This window comes from Simochromis diagramma, unplaced genomic scaffold (assembly GCF_900408965.1).
Source record: "Simochromis diagramma unplaced genomic scaffold, fSimDia1.1 OVJJ01000453.1, whole genome shotgun sequence".
In the NCBI taxonomy this organism is placed as follows: Eukaryota; Metazoa; Chordata; class Actinopteri; order Cichliformes; family Cichlidae; genus Simochromis; species Simochromis diagramma.
In genome coordinates, this window is record NW_024387471.1 from 1286609 (window position 1) to 1310492 (window position 23884).

The following is a 23884-nucleotide window of genomic DNA, read 5'->3' on the forward strand; positions in this document are numbered from 1 at the left end:
TCATGATAGTGTCCATCACTGTCACATATATTCTCTCAGCTCATGTTATTATTATGTTATTATTACAACTTATGACACAAGTGATTATCATAACTTTTAGACAGAACAGTTACAGATGCTTGTTTTTTATAGAGAATTAGCTTTTTTGTGATTTCTATATTTCAGATCTAGAACTGAAACTTCATCTTATCAAGTTTATTAATGTAAAAAATAAAAAGCCTATTTTAGGCTGGTGTAAAATATTATGAGTCAGAGCTGATATTTTGTCATAAAAAAAAGTTTGCTCGTGTGTAGTGAAGCTGCAGCTGGAGTTTCTGGTGATTTCAAGGTAAATCTGAACAACGTTAAATAATCAACAACACGTTCACACATTATTATGTGTTATTATCTTTACATTTATTTACCTGCAATCTAACGGTGACTGAAAACAAAACAAAAACACCCAAATATTTATATTAATTAATGTTGTACACATAATTTTTTATAGTGCATTTTTAATGTTTATTTCAGTAATTAATAGTTTATTTAAGAAAAAATAACATGGAGATTTTGGTTTAATGTAAACAAAATAGTTTTTTATTGCTTAAATGGAAAAATGACCAAATGAAGACTGAACAACTTAAATATTAAAGATAAAGAGTTTATGGAGATTTAGTTTGATGCTCCGCGATGTTCTTGGTTACTGAGCTTCTTTCTGACGCCACCCAGGAGGTCGTGTGTTCATGTAAACTGTGATAAGACAAAGGGAACAACAATAAACATGACAAAGCATCAAACCACAGCACGATTATGAAACATAACTTCTGCTGCAACCAGTTTTATTATACTTACAGTAACTAAAACTAAACTAATAAAATTACTAGGTATGATGAAACATTTTAGTTAGCCAGTTAAAAAATATCTGCAAAAATTAAACCAACAAAATAATGTTGTGACCTGTTGAAACTATTTAAAATAAAGTGAATGTGTACAGCAGGGATGTCCAACTCGGGAGCTGCTGTCCTGCAGCTTTCAGATGCATCCCTGCTCCAACACAGCTCAATCAGATGGATGCATTATCTGTTCAGCATGTCATCAAGTTTGGCAAAAGCCTGATAACAAACCATTCATTGGATGCAGATGTGTTGGAACAAGGATGCATCTAAAAGCTGCAGGACAGCAGCTCTCGAGGACGAGTTGGAATCCTTTGGTTTACAGGAAATGGTCTCAGTTTGAGTCTTTGTAGTTTTGGTGAAACACAACAAACCTGACGAGGCTTTGGTACAGATGCTTTAAGACTTGTGACATCTAGATTTATGTGAGTGACGTGCTTTCACAAAGGGTTGTGTTTTTATGGAAATATCAAATTATTTAGCCTATATTTCCTAAATCTGTGTAATAATTAAAAAGAGAAAAATAACAACTAAAAACTAAATTCAAACTAAATATTTTAATCAATAAAAACGAGACTGAAAGCAAAACAACTCCTGAAACTAAATGAAGGTAAAGAAGATTTAAAACAGAAGGACAAAATTATAAAATAAATACAAAATAATTAAAAAATTCTAAACCAATATAAGACTCTTTACAACTACAAATAGTAACAATGTAGCAAAGTATTAACATTTACATAGTTCATGGTAACAGCAGCTGAATGTCTACATACTTGCTTCTGAGGCCACATTTTCATCCACGTCACTGTGGAGAGAAGATTTACTTAACAGTTAACATCCTACTGTGTGAAAACAGAACATAATTATCACCATAGATAAATGTCATCTATAATAAATTGAAATTCATTTACAACAAACAGTTTTATCACTGATAACAGATGAATATAAACTAACGATGTTGGATGCGTGGCCTTTACCTCCTACGCTTTCTGAGCTTCCTGTAGCACACGCAGGCCGCCAGAAGCAGAGCGGCGGATATGAGGAAGATCAAAAAACCAATGACAGCTTTGTCATTGTCTGAAAACAGGTTCAAACAATATCAAACCGTGGCTTTAATATTCAAGATACAAAGAAGTCATGTTACCCAGCAGAGTAAAGATATTTATACTTTATTTCATTGTGCGAACAGTACAGCGAGTGCTGGCTTTGGCTTCACTTTCAACTTGTCTGTTAAAAACAGACACCTGTGTGTGTTTGTGTGTGTGTGTGTGTGTGTGTGTGTGTGTGTGTGTGTGTGTGTGTGTGTGTGTGTGTGTGTGTGTGTGTGTGTGTGTAAACTGATTTATCCAACAAACTGTGTCATTGAATCCATACTTACAGCGAGTATCAGCAGTTCCGCTGCCCGGTTGGCTTTCAAAGTATCCGTTGAAAACAGTCACCTATAAATACAGATGTTTCAGATGTTCATTCATAAGAAATTACACCATTAAAATAAAGCAGCCATAAAATAATCATATACTTAAAAGTAGGATGATACAAACCTCCACTGTGTATGCTGTAGAGTAGCTCAGATCCTTGAATTCAAACTTACAATCTGTTTCATTCTGTGGTTTGTTTTCACCACCAGGATGAAGACGTGCTATGAATCTTATTTTTTCTGTTGGTCCTCTAATGTTGTCTCCATGGTGACACTCTACTTTAATCACATTATTCTCCGGCACAGTTACAGTCACTTTAGACGGCTCGTCGGGTTCTGTAAGGAAATGAAAACAGGGATCATAGTTTTAAGATTCATTTTTATGTCCATCAGCAACGAGACAAAACATGTGAAAGTAAACATGTTTATGTTTGCAATGTTAAAACGATTCATAATAGAAATTAATTATTAATTATTGAAGAATTCATTTATCATTTTGTTTTCATGGAGTCCAGCTTACATTTAATTTACAGATATGTAACTTTAAAAAACAGAGAACATGTGAATGAACTTCAGTTATCTCTTATCGTTAAACACATTTTCCCTCCAGAATAATATGAACGAGTAAAGAAAATTAACAAACACATTTCTATAAGTCCCAGAGAACAAGAGTCTGAGTCAGCGCTGCTTAAACGACTGAACGTCATAATTACTGTCACGTTTCTTCACTGATGACTCAGCATGTTTTAATGTTCACTGTAAAGTTTCAGAGAGTCGGATTTAGTTGATATGAGGGATGCTCTCTGTTTCATGACATTTGTCTTAAAATATATATAAATCACATTAATTATGATCAGGACTGTCACACTGAAAAACACATTTGTTTCCAATCTTTCACTAAAATAAATGAGCTCGAGTTTATTCTTCTTCATGAAAACATCATTTTGTAACTTTATTTTCTGCTGTTCACCACCAAAGTCTTCATGTTGTGTTTTAGAAGGATATTAATAAAAATAAAGCTAAACAAAGTTTGATTTTGATAAATTAAAGGTTCAGCTTTGTTATGAAGTGTAATTCTGAATATTTAGTTTGGTAACTTACCTCCAGGGGCAGTTTTCAGTGTAACGTTCCTTTTATTGGAAACCGTCTTGCCGTTGTATTTGGGTTGGACTCCACAGGTATATTGAGTGAATGCTTCGAGTCCAGTAATCTCACACGTTCCTCCGTCAGACTGAAGCTTTGGGATTCCTGTGATTCCTGTGATTCCTGTAACATAATGTTCATGAACTCTTTGTGGTTTAAATCAGCAGGTCCAGCTAAAGAGACTTCAGGTGACTTTGACCTGCTGGCTTTAGTAAACACGACAACGACATGAGCAGCAGACTGAACATAACAGGTTGGAGATCTGAGTATAAGATAAGAATGCAGTGACATATCGTTATTTTGGATCATACTTCATGTGTTTAGTTATAATTATGTACAAAAATTAAATCGATGTTATATTGCCAAGTAGTTACCTTAAGAACAAAATAAATATTCTGTATATGTAAATTATCAATTAAGTTGATGTTTTTAAAAAATAAACAAACCAAAAACACGAAACAAATTAATTTTAATCTAAAATAGTTATAAAATTTAAGTGAATTTAAATTATTATTATTGGACTTACCTGTTTTCTCATTGGAAGAACAACTGCAGTCATGTGAAAGATTGTGAAGGGTGTGAAGGACGTCCGTGCAGTTATCACTGGTTGTTTTCCAGCTCAACTCAATAGATTTCGTGGCTGTTTTGTTCTTAATGTTAAATTTAAGATCTGTTGAAACAAACAGTAACAGTGCAGCAGCTGTTAGTTTGTGTCGCTTCAAACTATCTGAGGAGGAAAAGCTTCATCCCTCTGAGGTAAGTTAAATATCAACACACCACAGTCAGTGTTAAGGTGGACGGGTGGAGTTGTCTTATCCGTGCTGATATTGTTTTTTGAGATCAGACCAGTACAGCTGTATTTTGTGAAGGGCTCCAGCTCGGACAGCGGTTTGTTCACTCGACCAGGTTTGTCTTTTTCTGAGGAGAAACAAAGACGACATCATTTTTATAACTCGGTGCATGTAGCAGTTCATCTTTGGTTTTATATTCAAAATAAAAATTGATCCATGAAGCGGATGTTTCACTTACCTGAACAAGTGTAATTAACTGTGATATGTTTACACTCTTTGATCTTTGGTAACGTTGGCTGTATCACTGCAGGAAGTCCAGTGGAACCACTCAGTTCAATTTCACTTGAATTATATAAATCTGAGGAAAAAATTAAAAAGAGAAAAGCATTAAACATTAAATCAGTTCTAAAGAATATGAATTTCAATTCAAGGCATAATGTTTTGTACGAACCAACAATGATGTTTGTGGTGATGCTAAATGAAGAACAGTTTCCTGAAGTGAAGGTTGTTTCAAAATCAGAGCAAATGTCTCTGTGTTTGACACAGAAGCTTTTACTGCCACTGCTGCACTGATCAGCTGAAGTTACATTTGGTGCTGATATTGAAGAGCTGATGTCCCAGTTACTCTGGTAACAAACACATCCATTTATGCTGCTTTGCCCTGTAATGTGGGATTATAGGGGTGGGATTTAATAAGTTTTCTTCGTCCCACTCCTTTTTCAGGCAATTTTTGTTTTTTGTTTTGTGCATTTTATGTTCAATATAGGTATTTGTTGTGCCTGAAAATGAACAAATAAATGAAATGAATGAAATGAAATGTCTGTTTTGCCTGAAACAGACAAGTGATGCACAAATATATTTGATATCAAGTTTGTTAAACTACAAGAAGGCAAAACACAAAAAATCATGAATTATTTGTACTCACTCATTTCTTTTGTTTTAGTTTTATTTCCAGTGGAGGTACACTTGATTATTTTATTGCCATCACTGTGAATAAATAAAACTTCATGCTCATATTCAGTACAGGGCTTCAGGCGTTGGATGTTGTCTTGAGTAGAGTGAGTAAAGTTGACCCTCTCTTCAATCACTCGTCGACCTCCTTCAATAATACTGATGTTGTAGTCACCAGGGGGGGAGTTCATCACATTAATCTGCAGTCCAAACTCGATGGGTGTGACAGTGTAGGAACCTGAGCACAAAATCTAATAGATTGTTACATTTTGTTCATGAACATCAATCAGCTGCTGAAATGTTTCATCTCAGTCAGTTTGTTCATGCAGATGTTGACCACAGTCCAGCGTTGGCTAAAACTAAAACACAATCTTTACACTCGATAGAAAAATAAACTTTCACTAAGTAAGAAACGCTCGACAGCATCACTAGTGTTTGAAAGCAGACGACATATTATCTTTAAACTGACACTCACACTTTGGAGGCTCAGGAGTCGTCTCGGTGGCTGAAACGATGCATTCAAATGAGATCAGAAAAGAACAAAATTATTAGTTTGTGATTATGCAGCATGAATGTACAACAGCTCAGAGCACCTTACAGGTACTTGTAACTCAGCAGCGCCGTGTTCTTTGTTTATATTCACATCAGTGTCATCACAGGCCTGTATAATAAAGAAACGGCCAACCTTCAGTGGTAGCTGTCACTGTGGTGCCTGTAGGTGAGGCCTGAGAGTCAGATGAGTTGCTGGGTGGAGTGGGTGTGAGTGAGGTCTCATTTGAGGTGCTTGCAGGAGGAGCTCTGGTTGCTGTGTGAGAGCAGGCTGGAGGTCAACTTCAGGCAGAAATACCTAACAGCTAGCAGACTGGTTGTACCTGACACGATGCTAAACTACAAATGTAGGATTTTATCACACAGCTGTGCCAATAATCCATGAAACTATAAACTCTGAATACATTACCAAACGTGGCAGTTGAATTCACTGATGGACTAACTACTGTAGCATTTGGGGCCATGGATGAAGGTGAGGAGTCAGACAACGTGGCTACTGTAGCATTCGTGGTCGTGCGTGGAAGTGAGGCTGTTGAAGTGGCTACTATGGGATATGTGGTCATGCGTGGAGGTGAGACTTCAGACGACGTGGCTGCTGTAGGACTGGTGGAAATGCGTGGAGGTGAGGAGGAGGCTGTTGAATTGGTTACTGTAGCATTTGTAGCCATGCGTGGAGGTGAGGAGGCTGAAACAATTTTCATTCCAAGAAAAAGAAATCAGCATGACGGAAAGATGTTAGCTGTAACTGTAGCAAATGTAAAATGTTCTCACTGTAACATTTTCACTCTAACAGTCGTGTTTCATGTTGTTAGAAAGATGCTGTGCTACTTGTCACTGCTATCCCATTTCCTATGCTAGCAAACAAATGATTGTTTTAAAAAACAAACAAGATGATCCAAGGATAAGAAGTCACAACTTAGTGTAAACGATGGATCAATGAGTAATATTAAAAATGTTTCCAGAAACATGTTTTACAGACAATATAAGACTAACTGTTGTCTAAGGAGCTTGGAAAGAAAAGCGTCTGGACTTCTTTAAGTCCAGTTCCTCAGTTCTAAGAGCGACTGGTGGAGAGTCCCAGATTTAAACCCAGTGGGATTATCCCCCCCAAAGATGGACAAAGGACCCCCTGATGATCCTCTGATCACATGAGCCGAGGCGTGAAAATGGGTGTGGGTCACAATCAGCCAGGGTTTCGGGTGAGCTCATTGTGAAACCTGGCCCCACCTTATCATGCGAATTCCTGAGGTCAGATGGCCCAGGATGTGAGTGGGCGTTCAGGCGTCTGGGGAGGATCTCAAAACTGGATTATAGATGGCAGACAGTTGGTGTCGTAAACCCCCGCCTCTGTTCAAAGATGGTCGCTCACAGTGGACATAGATGCTTCTTTCACTCCTCTTTCAAACCATCTGTCCTCTCTGTCCAAAATGTGAACATTGGCATCCTCAAAGAGTGACCTTTGACCTTTAGATACAGATGGACTGCTGAGTCTTGTCCTGTGGAGGTGGCTCTTCTGTGTTGTGCCATGCGCTTATGAAGTGGCTGTTTGGTCTCTCCGATGTAGAGGTCTGGGCATTCCTCGCTGCACTGTACAGCAAACACCACGTTGTTAAGTCTGTGTTTTGGCGTTTTGTCTTTCGGGTGAACCAGTTTGTGTCTGAGCGTGTTGCTGGGTCTGAAATGCACCGGGATGTCATGCTTGGAGAAAACTCTCCTGAGTTTCTCTGATACACCGGCTACATAGGGGATGACAATGTTGTTGCGTCTGTCCTTCTTATCCTCCCTCGCTGGTGTCTGGTCTTCTTTTCTGTGCCTCTTTGCTGACTTTAAGAACGCCCATTTAGGATAGCCGCACGTTTTGAGTGCTTCCTTTACATGTGTGTGTTCCTTCTTTTTTCCTTCAGGCTTAGAGGGAACATGTTCTGCCCGGTGGTGTAGGGTCCTGATTACTCCAAGTTTGTGTTCCAGAGGGTGATGGGAGTCAAAGAGGAGGTACTGGTCCGTGTGTGTGGGCTCCCGGTAAACTTCGATGTTGAGTTTGCCGTTCTCTTCAATGTGCACAGCGCAGTCCAGGAAAGGCAAACAGTCGTCCTTTGTGTCTTCCCTGGTGAACTTGATGTTTTTATCCACAGCGTTAATGTGCGCAGTGAAGGATTCCACTTCTTGTGTCTTGATTTTGACCCAGGTGTCGTCTACATATCTGTACCAGTGGCTGGGTACGCTTCCTTTGAAAGAGCCAAGAGCCTTCCTTTCCACTTCCTCCATGTAAAGGTTGGCTACAATAGGTGACACGGGGGAGCCCATGGCACAGCCATGTTTTTATCTGTAGAAACCCTCGTTGTATTTGAAATATGTGGTGGTGAGGCAGAGGTCTAACAGTGTGCAGATCTGATCGGGTGTGAAGTTGGTCCTGTCTTCCAAGGAGCTGTCTTCTTGTAGTCGTTTTCTGACAGTCTCCACGGCCTCCGTGGTGGGTATGCAAGTGAAGAGGAAGACTACATCAAAGGACACCATGGTTTCATCTGGATCCAGGGGAAGTTTCTGGACCTTGTCGGTGAAGTCGGTGGAGTTCTTGATGTGGTGTGGGGTGTTCCCCACGAGAGGTGCCAGGATGGTAGCAAGAAGTCCAGACAATTTTCTTTCCAAGCTCCTCAGACTGCGATGACCTGGATGACTGCGAACTTTCACAGACAAGACTAGCTGTTGTTTTTTACTTTCACTGATGACAGCAGAGTTTATGATTCACGTGTTGGATAATCAGTGACTTTGTGTTACACGTTACTTACATGCAAATTTGATCTAAATCCCAACAACAGAGAGCTGCTGCTCTGATTTAACTGTTATGCTCTAATTTTTCCAGACTCACGCGCTTGAACTCAAACGCATCAAAATTAAATTACAAGGAAACTGGTCTAAAGTCAAATTCAATGTGCAGGGACTTCAGGCAAAAGAAAGTATGGAAAAGATACATTATGTGCAAAGCTATGAGTTATTACATGTAATTGTATTTAATTATAATATGAGCAAAGAGAGCCTGCCCACATTAAGGGTCTATACCCAGATTCATGGCATGTAGCTAGAGTTGCACCAGCGTGTTAGTCTGCTTCAGTGCAGCTTACAAACAGGCTGTCTTTGTCCCAGTATTTTGAATTTTGTGTTGCTCTTGTAGTTTATTTTGTTTTCAGGTTGAAGTCCTGTATTTGTTAGTACTTCTTTGTGTCTCTGAGTTTTAATTATTTATATTTCCAGTCCTTGGATCTTTCTTGCATAGTTCCCTTTTTGTGTCCAGTATGTTCCCAGTCTCAGTCAGTCCCTTGTCAGTGTCCCCGTGTTTGATATGAGTCATGTCTCCGTATCTGTCTGGTCTCTCTGCCTTTCCATGGCTGGTCTTGTATTCTCTGTCTTGTCAAGTTAATACATTTGTAGTCCAGTCCCTCTGTTTTCTCCCTACATGTTCCTGCATCCATCTCTCTGTGTTGTCTCTCCAATCTGACATATCTCCACGTGTATTTATCCCCAGTCTCAATGTCAACTTCACATGTCTTAATCCAGCGCTCCCCAACCTTTCTTTGCACCACGGACCAGTTTAATGTCAGACAATATTTTCACGGCCTTTAAGGTGTCGCGGATAAATACAACGAAATGATACGACCAAGACAAAAACTTTTGTAAATATGATCATAAACGCAAATTCACTGTGTAATTGTGTAACTTTATTAGCAGCGTCCTCTTGAAATGTGCCAACAACACTGAGAGCAACATCCTCCTCTCTGCTCCTTAATGCTCTCTGGTCGCTATGGTAACACGTAAATATTTCTTTCAAAACAAGACACACGACTACAACACGGGAAACCGAGTTAACGATAAAAACCCTGAAAACCAGCAATTTCACACCTGAGCCTCAACTCTCGCGGCCCGGTACCAAACGACTCCAGTCCGTGGCCCGGGGGCTGGGGACCGCTGTCTTAATCTGAGGATCATTGTGTTACTTCCTGTTTTGTTTTGATAGTCTCGTGTGTGATGTTTTCCTTCCTCTGTCTTTATACTTATGATTCAGTGCAGCTGCGTTCCCACGTGTCTCCACGTCCCTTAATCGTCCTCCTGTGTGTATAATGTCTGTTTGCCTCTGTTTGAGTCGTGTTTCCCCTCATTGTGTGTGTGATTTCTGTCAGTCAGCTCATATATATAAGTACATAAATTGTATAACATAAAATACATTGGCACTCACGTAGGAGCAGTGTAGGCACTAAGGCATTATTAAGTAACGCGTTACAGTAACTACGTTATTATTGTGGTAACGAGCACGGTAACTAGTTATTATGCCAAAACCAGGAACGCGTTACTTGTTACCAGTGTTGGGGAGTAACAGAATACATGTACCGCGGTTACGTGTTTAAAATACAAAATATGAGTAACTGTATTCCGTTACAGTTACCGTTTAAAAAGGTGGTATTCAGAATACAGTTACTTTGTTGAAATAAATGGATTACACGGTGGTACTTTCCTGCTTCATATCGTGGCGGGTCAGGACTGTTTGGGTTTTGTTTGACAGCTACGTTCTGTAGTTCCAGGCGGCAGCGTTGCGGTTGCCATGGTTACAGGGTGACGCTCTCGCTCTGCGTGTTTCCTGGGTGAGAGAGCGCCTTTTTGTTGTTGTTGTTGTGCTAAGCTAACAGGCAGAATGCTACAGGTATAGCTCTAAAGAATGTAGCATCATGGGCAGTGTAGTCCGTGCTGCAGGGAGAATGGACTGCCATACACGTCATGGGTCTGTGAGCGCGAGCAGGGAGAAAAAGGAGAGTCGAAAAGTACGAATTATCATCGAGCAGAAACGGGAGCTGGAAGCATGTAAATATAATAATAACCACTGCAGCCAAGAAGAGAGCCTGACGAGCCCAGCTGTAAGTAAGCTGTTAAAACTCGACTGTACGCTTTGTTCGCGTTTTCCTCCGAAACTTACTTAAGTTCTAAAGTTCCGTTGGAGCAGCCTTTCAACACCTCTCTCTGTCTCTTGCAAGCAGAGTTGACCCAGACAACAAAGTAAAGATATTTTTCGGCTATGAGCCCGACACGGAACCCATATTAGTCAGAGGTCCCTTTACTAAGGTTCGGAGCCGCGGACCTTCAGTAATAGTTATAAATCACACAGCAATAGTACATTCATGTAGTTGTAAAATGAATGATAATATGTTAAGTAATCCAAAGTATTCTGTTACGTTACTCTCATTGAGTAACGTAACGGAATACGTTACAGAATACATTTTAGGGCATGTATTCTGTATTCTGTAATGGAATACATTTTAAAAGTAACCTTCCCAACACTGCTTGTTACTGGGATTTAGATAGGCTTGTTACTCGTTACTTCGTGTGGTGGCATCGCGGAGCTTCCACAGATTCAGTAACATTAGCAAGTGGTGGAGGCCAGCAGGTGGATGAGGGAAAGCGGAGGCAGGAGGAGGAGAGACCCGAGGCGGCCGCCGGTCCGAGTATCAGGTGAACTGAACTTCAGGTAAGAAGTTATGACCTGCAGTCTATCTGGGTCAGATATAAACCAAGTTTAGGTGGAGTTTATTTTCGTTGTGCTGACTTTTAACTCGTACTGCGTATTAGCTATCATGACGGGTTTCTATACAGCTGGGTGGGTGCTATGATGTTACTGATGGTGAACTTTATTTTATTCATAAGGTTAGTTAGTAGAGTTTCCAACCGTCCCCTAAAAAAACAGAATCGTCTCGTATTCAGAGAAAATATTACGCGTTTCGTGTTGAGCTGAAAAGCAACACAGTTTGTCCCGGACTTCAGCTACAATGAAAAAGACACAAAGCTGGATTTATTCTGTCTTTGTTGCACAGCTGCCTCTTCTTCTCTCATTCTCTCCCCTCTCTCTCCTGTTGCTACTTCAATCATGAAACTGATCAGTCATCAGCTGATCGTCTCTCTTGTTTGTTTATCGCCCACTTTGTGCCAGAAAGAGGAAACCAGCGGATGTCGCATTAAACAACAGCAGCACGTTTAAGCTTGATCAGCTGTTGTTAGAATTTATTTAATATTAATTTCTAGTATCAGCTGATGTTTGCTGGAGCCACAGCTGTAAAGCTGCTGGTCATGATATGGTTTGGTGGCGATCGTGGCTCAAGAGTTGGGAGTTCGCCTTGTAATTGGAAGGTTGCCGGTTGGAGCCCCGGCTTGGACAGTCTCGGTCGTTGTGTCCTTGGGCGAGACACTTCACCCGTTGCCTACTGGTGGTGGTCAGAGGGCCCGGTGGCGCCAGTGTCCGGCAGCCTCGCCTCTGTCAGTGCGCCCCAGGGCGGCTACAATGTAGCTGCCATCACCAGTGTCTGGATGTGTGTGTGAATGGGTGGATGACTGGATATGTAAAGCGCTTTGGGGTCCTTAGGGACTAGTAAAGCGCTATATAAATACAGGCCATTTACCATTTATGTGGTGAGAGGGAAACATGAAGATGAAACCAGGAGATGTCCTTACTGAATCATCAGAGCTGTGATGGAGAAACAGGTTTACCTTTTAGGTGACAGGAATGAGTTGAAGTTATGAACTGTTTCTGAGAGACAAATAACACCAGGATCCTTTTCTAAGTAGCTGACAGCTGGTAACTGTGCAGGGGCGGGTCTAGCAAAGTGTTGCCAGGGGGGGCAGGTAGGGCATTAACAGGGAAAGGGGGGCACAAAGATATACTTTCTTATTCTCATTTCAAATATCTAGCTTTTAATAAATTATCTGAATCTTACAACAAACGATTGATAGATTGATGCATATATACCATCAGAACAGTGAACATCACTGTCACAACAGCGTTTGTTTTCATTCAAAGGCTTTATGAGTTTTCGTATAATGGCGGCCGGTCTCTAGTCAAAATCCCCATGATTTTTTGTCCCAGTCCAGCCCTGTAAGCAGCTCATCTGCAGTCTGGTGTTGCCTACATCTTCCTATTCAGAAGGCAGAATTTCCGAGTTCTGAGTACAATCAAAGCACCACGACTGCAGTTTTTGTGTTGGATGTAAAAAGCGCACATGACACTGTGACGTAGGCTAGAATCATGGCGGCAGTCAACGACGGTCCAGGCGTGGGATTTCTCTCGTGGAAATATGCACATTATCTTTTCCTTTCTGTTGGTAGGTGGCACAGTGCACCGTGGCAAGTAAGCAAGCTAGAAGACTGGCAAAGTTATGGAAGCAACACATTAACAAGAGAATTCTGAGTAAAACCAAAGTTACTTTCCCTAGTAGCTAGTTACTTTGAAAGTAACGAGTAACTTGAAGTAACTGAGTTACTTTTGATGGAAGTAACTAGTAATGTAACTAAGTTACTAATTTAAAGTAAGTTACCCAACACTGCGTAGGAGTGAATGGTGGTAGGACCACCTGGAATTAACATGAAATGTAAAGATCAATATATTTTGGTCATGAAAGCATTTTATATGCAGAAAAAACAAACATATAAAAGCATTATTAATGATGTTGCATGAAGACAACGAGATAAACTAAATAACACGAAAAAATACATTGGCACTGACTTGTATTTTCTTGAACTGAAATTACAAGAGAAAAAAAGTCAGTTTAATTAAAGCATTTATTGTATATGCAAAAAACAAAAAAACCCAGGATAAGATTAAAATGTTTTCAGGAAACTTGTTTTCGAGACAAAAGCAGGTTCAACATTTTTCCCCTCACTGATGACAGCAGTGAAACCTGCCATCATCTGACTTTGGTGGGAAATAAGTGTAACCTTTGCAAATGTATTTAAATCTTATTAACAGTCCACAGAACTGCTGCTCTAATTTAAATCTTATTCTATAATTTCTCTGGATTGCCTATGAGAGCCTAAAATGATCTAAACCACAGTCTGAGGGAAGAAATCATTGGATTTTAGTCTAAACTCAAACTCAGTGTGCAAATTTATTTGATTTTTCATGATTAAAAATAATTTCTGTTATATCTCATGACTGTCGCACGCAGCTATTTTTTTAATTTAACTGTTAATTAATTATTAGTTGGAAAGGACTCCATGCATTTATGTTATTATTTGAAATAATTTTAAAAAATCCCTTAAAAAATATCTAGAAATAAAAAAAACCTCCCCTGTTTGACCGAGCCTGTATATCTGTATAAATCCTACTTTCATTTGAAAATACAGTATGCACAAAATATATATCAGTCAAGTAAATTTAATTTAACTAAATTTAATGTTTTACATTGTACTTGAAAATTTACATGTTATTAAAGGAAACTAAAAGATTAGAAATAAGAGAAATCTCGTGTGTCCTGTGCGGGAACAGTGAGGACATTGATTATGTGTAGCAAAAATGTAATTAATGTATTATTACTGTGTGTTACTAAGGAAATGAACAATGAAGTCCTTTTGTATTTTCACATTCATTTAATCATGTGTTTTATATCATTTCTGCTATTAAATCCTCTTTTAATAGCAAACAAACCTGTTACTTAGAGGTAAACGGTGAGTTTTCACAGTAAGTAAAATTATATGCAAACTAAAAGTCACAAGAAACCAAAAGCATGAGTAATATCTGCTATTAAAAAACAAACTGATGAGCAGAGATCTAAAGTTTATTAAAGAACAAACGTCCTGAATATCCATACAGAAATTTTTATTATTTTATGTTTTTGCATTTTGAAACAATTTAATTAATATCATTAAAATACTTACAAGTAAATTTGTCGTACATGTGCATCTTATGTCTTAACTTAATATGTGCCTTACACATCTTTAATTTTCTAAAAGTACGTTTTTTTTAAATAATAAACAAATACATTAAAACTGATAAAATATTTCACATTCAATTTTTAGTTTGACTGCAAATGGGAATTTATTTTTTTTTAAAAACAGCCAAATAAAAAATAATGCAACTACTAAAATGTCGAATGTGTTTCCTTACAGTCTGCCTCAGACCTGATTTTAGAACAAATGTAAATTTACTTACAGCTGGCCGAAGCGATGATCCCAGCCCAGAACAGCAGAGTGCTGAGACTGCACAGCTCTGCCATCTTCAGCAGTCGAGGCACAAATGTGTGGAGACCAAAGAAAGATAATCAAATATGACAAAGACGTTATTTCCTCTTAGCTTTAACCTCAAACATTGTAACAGGAAGTTTTTCACATCTGCACATCTGATAAAATAGGAAGGAAGGTTCAATAATAAATGCAACATGAGGAAGTTAGCATCTGGTAGCTTTACAGTCACCACAGTTTTTACAGTCTTATTATAAAACTGACTCAACTTTGATCAGAAACATCTTCCATTTAAGGTTTTGAAACAAAGCTCAGGCCACCGCTCGTTTAACCTCAGAAAGCTTCGAAGTCCTTTCAGGATGTATTGCTAACTTTTTACAGTCAGTTACAATAACTCGTACTGCGTATTAGCTATCATGATGGAGTTTCCATACAGCTGGGTGGGTGCTATGATGTTACTGATGGTGAACTTTATTTTATTCATAAGGTTAGTTAGTAAAGTTGCCAACCGTCCCCTAAAAAACGGAATCGTTCCGCATTCAGAGAAAATATTACGCGTTTCGTGTTGAGCTGAGAAGGAACACAGTTTGTCCCGGACTTCAGCTAGAATGAAAAAGACACAAAGCTGGATTTATTCTGTCTTTGCTGCACAGCTGCCTCTTCTCTCATTCTCTCCCCTCCCTCTCCTGTTGCTACTTCAATCATGAAACTGATCAATGATCAGCTGATCGTCTCTCTTGTTTGTTTATCGCCCACTTTGCCAGCGGTTGTCGCGCTAAACAACAGCAGCACGTTTAATCTCGATCAGCTGTTGTTAGAATTTATTTAATATTAATTTCTAGTATCAGCTGATGTTTGCTGGAGCCACAGCTGTAAAGCTGCTGGTCATGATATCGGTTTGGAAACATGAAGATGAAACCAGGAGATGTCCTTACTGAATCATCAGAGCTGAACAGGTGATGGAGAAACAGGTTTACCTTTTAGGTGACAGGAATGAGTTGAAGGGAAGTTATGAACTGTTTCTGAGAGACAAATAACACCAGGATCCTTTTCTAAGCAGCTGACAGCTGGTAACTGTGCAGGGGCGGGTCTAGCAAAGTTTTGCCAGGGGGGGCAGGTAGGGCATTAACAGGGAGAGGGGGGCACAAAGAAATACTTTCTTATTCTGATTTAAAATTTCTCGCTTTTAATAAATAATTATCTGAATTTTACAACCAAAGTTTTTATCTGATGTAAAATGTATAGAAATCATACATATACCAACAAGACTGTACATCACTGTCACAACAGCGTTTGTTTTCATTCAAAGGCTTTATGGCTTTAATACCTGGGGGGCCGGTCTCTAGTCAAAATGCCCGGGACGATTTTTTGCCCAGCCCTGGTCTAGACCTCAGCCTTAACAATAGGAAAATAAGTACAGCATGGAGACTTAATTTGGGTATTCTAAATAGGGATGAAAATGTTAGGAAAATCAAAGAGGACATTAAAATGTATATAGAAGACAATGATACTGGAGATGTGAGCCCAATCATACTTTGGGATGCACTAAAAGCAGTTTTATGGGGAAAATGAATATCTCTAACAGCAGCACAAAGAGGGCACGATTGGCTTTATATAAAAACTTAACAGAAAAACGTAAATGTCTTGAGATGGAGCACAAACAATCTAAAAATTCACTAATTCTAGAAGAAATATCAGATATTAGAAATCAAATTGATGAATTATTAAAAGAAGCAGAAAAAAGGCTAGGTTTACACAGCAAACTTATTAGGAATCAGGGCCCAAAGCAACTAAAATGCTTGCAAGAAGACTGCGTAAAAAGCAGGCATCGATGACTATTAATAAAGTTAGAAACCTGCACAGTAACAAACTACATTATATGCATAATGAGATAGAAAATGAGTTTAAAAAATACTACACGTGACTGTACTCACAACCGGCTGCTGCAGATCATGAAACAATTAAAAATTTCCTTGACCCGCTCGACCTGCCCTCCATAGGGGACAATCAAAACAAATTATTGATCTCACAAATTACTGATAAGGAATTAGATGCAGACATTGGCAAGCTGAAAACAAACAAAGCTTCAGGAAGTGACGGCTTTCAGTCTTAATTTGATAAAGTGTTTAAAGAAGAACTCGAGCCACATCTTTTATCCTGCTTTAACTGGACTCTGAAACAGGGAATAGCCCCACCATCATGGGGAGAAGCCATCATCACAATTTTACCTAAAGAAGGCAAGAATAAAGAGTATTGCAAGAACTATAGACCCATTTCCTTCCTTAATAACGATTACAAACTGTACGCCTCGATTATTAGTAAAAGACTTGAAACCTTTGTACCGGACTTGATAGAAGTGGACCAAACCGGATTCATTAAGGGACGTCAGGCACAGGAAATACAAGGAGTCCTTCACATTAGGGATGCACCGATACCACTATCGGTATCGGTGCATCCCTACTTCACATCATCAACAATGCCGAAAAGACTAATATCTGTACTGTGTTAATAAGTTTAGATCAAGAAAAGTAATTTGATAGTGTTAGTTGATTTGAAGTATTGAAAAAAATTGGTTTTAATGATCAACCTACAGCCAGAATCAAGGTGAATGGTAGCCCGACGGACAGAATTCAGCTACATAGACGTACAAAACAGGGCTGTGTCCTGTCACCAATTCTTTTTGCTTCACATGCCGAGCCACAGCAGTGCAGCAACATCCAAATCAACTTTTCCAATTCTGATGCAACTACTCCGTACCTTCGAACACTTATCAGGCTATAAAATGAATGTATCCAAAACACAAATTCTATCATTCAAATACACACCTTCTCAAAAGATTAGAGATGAATATAAACTAAAGTGGCACTTGAACACCATGAAATATTCTTGGGCGTAACCTTGACAGAATCATTATCCGCTATGTTTGAGACAAACTACAATCAGGTGGAGGGTAACATAAAAAAAGACCTAGAACGGTGGTCAACAGTACCTACAAATTTCTACTCTAGAATCCAAATAATAAAGATGAACGTTCTCCCAAGATCGTGTGATAGACGATGGAGGAAGTGGAAAGCATTTTTAAGTGGCACCAAAAACACAACAAAAGGAAATTTGCATGTGATAGAAGGTGGAAAAAGAAATGTAAACTCCAGAGTGTTTGTTTGTAATTTTCTTTACTGTATTGTTTTCAATACTAACTAAAACTAATAAAAATGAAAGTTAACAGAAGGGAGGCCATCATCATTCTGCACTAGATCAGTTGAGTCTGAGGATTCTGCACATTTGTTTGTAATGGTTTTTCTTTTCTGTTTTTTATTATTGAAAAAATGTCAGAGGAGACTGAACAAGAAATGATGCGATTAAAAGACGTCCTGGTCCATTTAGGTGGGCAGGCCCTGCGTCAGGTGAAGCCCCCTAACTTGGACATTCCACAGCAAACATGTGGTCACCCTTCAACGGGTTTTTGAAAGGAAACAGAACAAGTTGGAGTCAGTTACAGAGCATTCACATCCTTTGATGCAGTTGATGGAGTCGGTCCTTGCTACTGACCCCTGTAGTGTCCTTAACCATCAAAGAAATGTTATTTGCAACCATGTAGTGCCTAAAATTACACTGGTATACTCATTCAACTCAGCCTTTCAATATTTGTTTTCTACTTTGAACACAAAAAAATCATAATTAATTGCATTATTTATTTTAACCACATTTGCACACAGAGGTTTTCCACAAATGACGATACTGTCACAGTAAGCCTGTTTCTGTGGTCAGCACTGAACTTTTAACAAACAGAAGATCACAACAACGAAAAAGGACATAAAGCAGGAATTCACAAGACAAAATGAAACAATTCAAATTAAAAAGATGCTCTTTTGTGCTTATAAGGTATAAAAATTGTAAAATTAAAAATGTGATGAGCTGAAGAAGACTGAGAGAAACCACAGACAACTACGTGGGAGATAAGAAGCGATTTGTTGGGTAGGAGATACAGGAACTAATGTACACCTCTCTGCACCACAGTGTCATCAAACACAGGCTAAGGTGACTGAATTTAAAGCTTTAACCTTAAAGCCCGCCACCCGCGGCTAAAATCCTCTCAGAGACGAATGACTCAATAATGCAACAACAGCTGCAAATTTAAAAAGCAGCAGAGCCAGAAATGTGCGATAACTCTGTTTTCAATCTAGGACAGCGTCATCAGATGTCTCAGAACAAGAGAAATTATCTTCACCTTCACGACTTTCACCATGAACAATATTTAAGAAAAGAACTATTATGATGTTTTATTAAAGGAGAGTAAAAGTCACTGCTTTTGTGGTTCATATCTGAGTTTTATGCAGGAAGAAAAGTTCTCTAACTCAGAATACAGAAAGTGAGTGAGTCAATTTATTTATGTACTTTAAAACAAATAAATTAGGTGTTTTAAAAAAAGTTGTCTTTTATTTTTACCTTCAAACATTCAAACATCACTTTGTTTCAAATGATTGCATTTTATTAAAATAATGAATTTGCAACAACTTAAAGAAAACTTAAAGAAATAAAATATAAATGTACTCATTACATACCATAAATCTAAATATGCAGACAAACACCTTAAAATGTTATCATAGTCATCTCTTTCATTACTGCACCATTCAGCATCAGATCTGATATGAGCGTGAAAGAAATAATAAATGTACTCACAGCTCGCAGAAACAAGGATTTGTGCCCAGAAGAGCAGAGCTGCAAGACTGCACAGGTCTGCACTAGTGGAGAGGTTAAACTGCACAGGCATGCACAGAAAGATGTTCACACGTCGCAACAGAAGCTGCATTTCCTCTTAATATGAGTGTTTAAAAAAAGAAAACCACTTAATAAAAGGAAATTCACTCTGCGTTGTGGTTCTAATAGTTTTTCTTCCTAAAACTCTTTAACCTTGACGACTCGTTACATCTACTTTGAGGTTTAGAAACAAATCTTCGGTGCTCAGATAATCAGCTTTTAGCCTCCAATTAAGACAAAGCAAAAGGTTTTGTGTTGGACTTTAGCTCTGACCAGTAAACTTGTACTTTAAAAAACAAACAAACTAGTCTTTTTTCTTTTTTTTTTAATTTGTCAGAGTTTAAAAGAGTAAATTTTGCTTTTCACTCTACAAATCACTTTCTTTATTTTGAAAGTCCAGTGGTATTCATATCATATGCTATATGCTTAGCAGGTTAATTAATTACATTTACAGAGAGGGGTTTTCAACCCGCCCATGCCAAAGCGCATAGATCAACTGTGCATATGCTAAAAGCTGATTGGCTGACAAGTGGAACAGAGCAGGGAAGGCAGTGGCAAATAGAGATCACCAGATTGGATGAAACGTAACAACTATGTACAAGATGGATATATTTTGAATATATTTATTTGTATATCTTTAAATATATTATTATATAGTGACAACAAAATTGGGTCATAAGGAGGAATCCTGGAACCAGACAAACCAGTGACGAATCTGTCTAAATCAGAGGTAACTGTTGTGGAAACCATTTACAGCTGATCATTAACATCTTTGCAGAATGAGGTAGGATCAGGGCTGGACCAGTAATCTGGCATACTGGCTGTTTTCCTGGTCGTCCGACTCACTTTTGAGCGACTGGATTGCCCAATCAAATCTCTTAACGCCGCTGGCCCCTCCCCTGCCTTTGCTGTGCGCTCACGCAGCTTGTAGAAAAACTTTATTGTGGAAGAAGGAGTGAAAAGGTGGAGCCGGAAAGCTGAAAGAAAACAATAAAAAGAAACTAATAATGAGTCAAGTTAACCGACATAACTGCCGGGCTGCAGCACTGTGAACAGTAACAAAAGCAACACCTAGTAACCAGACCTCACAGTCACTGCTGCTGCTAGCACCAGCTGTGGGGAAGTGAGGAAGAGACAGAGGAAGGTGGAATTCACATAGTAAGAAAATCGATGGAGGGACCCAATTAGCAGTGCTGTGTGATACCTATGCTTTTATCTTATAAAGTTATGTAGAGGAGAATAGTTTGTCATAACACAACAGAGAGAGACAATCGTCAACCCGACTCACTGCATGTTGTTAGCAGGAACCCACAGAGAAGCCACAGTGGAGAACATGCAAACTCCACATATAACTGTGGATCCAGACTGTGGATTAGTTAGCTGGGTGTGGGACTTCAGTAAATCTAAACATGTGGAGATGATAACATTAAATTATGCACAGCCATGTCCTGTTTTTTAAACAGATGTTTTTTTTTTTAATGTAAGAATAATAATTTTTGTATTGGCTAAAAAAAGAAGAGGCTTGCTAATTTTCACATGCAAAATCTTTGAGCTTCATTTCCACTGATCTGCTGGCAACAGGAGACCTGCTACTATGTAAACCACACTTTTCTTTTATTTATTTTTTGGTCAATTTGTTAATATTTTTGATACATTTAACAGTATTTAAATCTAATTTTCTGCAGACATACAAATGTGTGAAAGACACATGAACAAAAACTAAAAGCATCAATTCACCTGCTGATGGATGCATATCGATCAGCTGTAACTGGGAACGTTACATCTGCTAATTTGTGTTTTTAATTTTTTAAATATATTTTTCAGAGTGCCATGCTATGTGAACAATTAGGAAAATGAAGAGTAAGATTAAATTGGAGCTCTTATGCTAATGCAGCAAAATACTTTTTTTCTTTTACTGCTGGAATAGAAACAAAAAACATACCAAATAATAAAGAGTTAATGGTGACTGACTGTGCTGCTCCATAATGTCTTTTTTGATCAGTGAGCTTCTTTATGACGCCATCCAGGAGGTTGTCGGTTCTCATAAACTATGACAAGAAACAGGAAATAACAATAAAGGGCTGCAAACGCTGTTATAGCACAATAATCTGAGGCGCTTGGAAAGAAAGGCGACTAAACCTCTTTAAGAGTCTTGATAACATTTCACCCTCAGCTGAGAAGCTTCTTTAGCTCTAAGAGCAACTGGTGGTGACTCCCAGATTTAAGCTCTGTTGGAAGTGTCCTTAAGAGGGTCGTTGACCCACTATTGATCATCTGCCCAATCACATGAGCCAAGGTGTGAAAATGGGTGTGGCTCATCATCGCCCAAGGTTTCAGGTGAACCCATTGTGAGACTTTGCCCACCGATCATGTGACTTACTGAGGTCAAATGACCCGAGATGTGAGTGTGTTCAGTGTTTTTATTGTAATAATTATTCAGATTTTTATTCATCTCGGTCCTTGTAAATACCCGTGTAATTCATTATTATCAGGATGCCTTAAAAACTCATAAAAGCCGCTGGTTGATCCAAAATACTGACAGGGATTTGAAAGAGAGAGCATTTCTCCCCCGAATTGGCTTCTTTCATCGGCTCCCTGTGAAATCCACAATTAAGTTTAAAATCCTTCTTATACGGTGTAAGGAACAACCAGGCCCCATTTTACCTTAAAGGCCTCACAGTGCTGTTTTCCCTTTACTTGTTGTTCCTAGAGTATTTAAAAGTAGAATGGGAGGCAGAGCCTTCAGTTTTCAGGCCCCTCTTCTGTGGAACCAGCTTCAGTTTGGATTCAGGAGACAGACACTATCTCTACTTTCAAGATTAGGCTTCAAACTTTCCTTTTTGCTAAAGCATATAGTTAGGGCTGGACCAGGTGACCCTGAATCCTCCCTCAGTTATGCTGCAATACGTTTATACTGAGTGTTTCTTTTTCACTCACTAAATATCACTCTGCATGTAATCATTAGTCATTATTAACCTCTGGCTCTCTTCCACAGTGTGTCTTTGTCCTGTCGTCCTCTCCTCACAATAAAAGGTCCTGGAGGCAACTGTTCTCAGCACTTTGTGAATAAAATCTAACTGAATGGTAACAGCCACTAAATGTTTGCTTTACTCACTTGCTTCAAGTTCCATGTCGTCATTCACGTCACTGTGGAGGAAAGATAAGGATTGTGTTTATAATAGATGCATCACTGTGCCTCTGCTCTACAGTAAACATAAATTAATAATGACATTAGCCTTTACTAGTAATGAAAAATAAAGTGGAACAAAGTGAAAGTCAGACGTGTAGAAAAAGCACTCGTGGACTTTACTTTGTGGACGTTCTGAACTTCTGAATGTAGAACTTGTAGGTGAGAAAAAGAAAAGCCAGAACAATGACGATGATGAGGAAGACCAGAAACCCAATAACAGCTTTGTCGTTGTCTGTGAAATAATATTAAAAATTACATTTACATGAAAAACAACATTTATAGAAACATGTGTGCTTAAAATGAGACGAAGCATTTATGTCAGTAAACTGTATCATTAATGAAAACAGGACGTACACAAAGTGCTGATTTGACTTATTTCAGGGATGCTCTCGCGTTCTCCGTTGTGAGCCGTCACCTTTAAAGACAAAATGTCAGTTCACTGTGAATTACAACATTCAGGAGTCTAAAATAATATTTATAAGCATAATAATTTATTTATTAAACCAAAAATGTTGGATTTAACAAACCTTCACTTTGTAGCTCGTAGAGTAGCTCAGATCTTTGAATTCGACTTCACATCGTGTACAACTCTGCTTCTCCTTCTTTGTCACTTCCTTATCATCAGCTGTATTTAGACGTATTATATATTTTTCCTGAGGTCCGTTGAATGTAGAGGGTCTGTCCCAGCTCACTTTGATCGTATTATGTTCGTGAACGTGCACCTGCAGCTTAGTGACTGCAGCAGGTGCTGTAAGAGAAATTTAAAGGAAGCCATATTTAAAGTAAAAAACTGACAGACCTGCAGCCCTTTGCTGCGTTTCCTTCCTGTTTATCTTCACTGCTCAAATATCCAGTGAGAAATAAATTCTAACATTATGTAATAAAAAGTTTGATTACTTACTTCCAACCTTAGTTTGCAGTTTAACTTCACCCCCAGTGGAAACTTGAATCTCGTTCTTGTATTTGGGTCGGACTCGACAGGTATAACCAGTAAATGGATTTAATCCAGTAATAACACACGTTCCTCCATCAGGACTTGTAACTGTAACTGTAACTACCGGCAACAGGAAATCTGCTACTATTTTCTTTGATGTTTTTATTGGTCAATTTGTTAATATTCTTGATACATTTTATCCATTCTGTTAAATGTAACAGTTTAAATCAAATTTTCAGCAGACATACAAATGTGTGAAAGACGCATGAATAAAAAAATAAAGCATCAAAT

At 38.6% G+C, this 23884-nt stretch overlaps 1 protein-coding gene across 3 annotated transcripts; it reads right to left on the bottom strand.

Annotated features, from left to right (window-relative positions):
• Positions 1-550: 550 nt before the first annotated feature.
• On the bottom strand, positions 551-14761 carry LOC120723560 (receptor-type tyrosine-protein phosphatase C-like). 3 transcript variants are annotated; one of them, XM_040015072.1, is made up of 17 exons: positions 14683-14761; positions 13070-13105; positions 6133-6408; positions 5860-5979; positions 5650-5679; positions 5149-5412; positions 5042-5052; positions 4675-4891; positions 4462-4581; positions 4210-4350; positions 3959-4102; positions 3391-3555; positions 2414-2625; positions 2251-2311; positions 1850-1949; positions 1646-1677; positions 551-729 (listed from the first exon to the last, which is right to left on the bottom strand). In XM_040015072.1, exons 1-17 carry the CDS (start codon positions 14744-14746, stop codon positions 680-682), a joined length of 2043 nt encoding a protein of 680 aa, XP_039871006.1. In that variant the 5' UTR covers positions 14747-14761; the 3' UTR covers positions 551-679. The 3 variants fall into 3 exon arrangements, with proteins under 3 accessions (XP_039871006.1, XP_039871007.1, XP_039871008.1); XM_040015073.1 differs by having other exon boundaries at positions 552-729; positions 3391-3546; XM_040015074.1 differs by lacking the exons at positions 5860-5979; positions 6133-6408; positions 13070-13105 and having other exon boundaries at positions 555-729.
• Between the last annotated feature and the right edge of the window lie 9123 nt (positions 14762-23884).

Coding starts and splice junctions, on each gene's coding strand:
- LOC120723560 (XM_040015072.1), bottom strand. CDS start 14,746: ATGGCAGAGCTGTGCAGTCTCAGCACTCTGCTGTTCTGGGCTGGGATC. Junction 4,582..4,674: donor CACCACAAACATCATTGTTG/GTTCGTACAAAA, acceptor TTTTTTCCTCAG/ATTTATATAATTCAAGTGAA. Junction 4,351..4,461: donor AGTTAATTACACTTGTTCAG/GTAAGTGAAACA, acceptor GTTTCTCCTCAG/AAAAAGACAAACCTGGTCGA.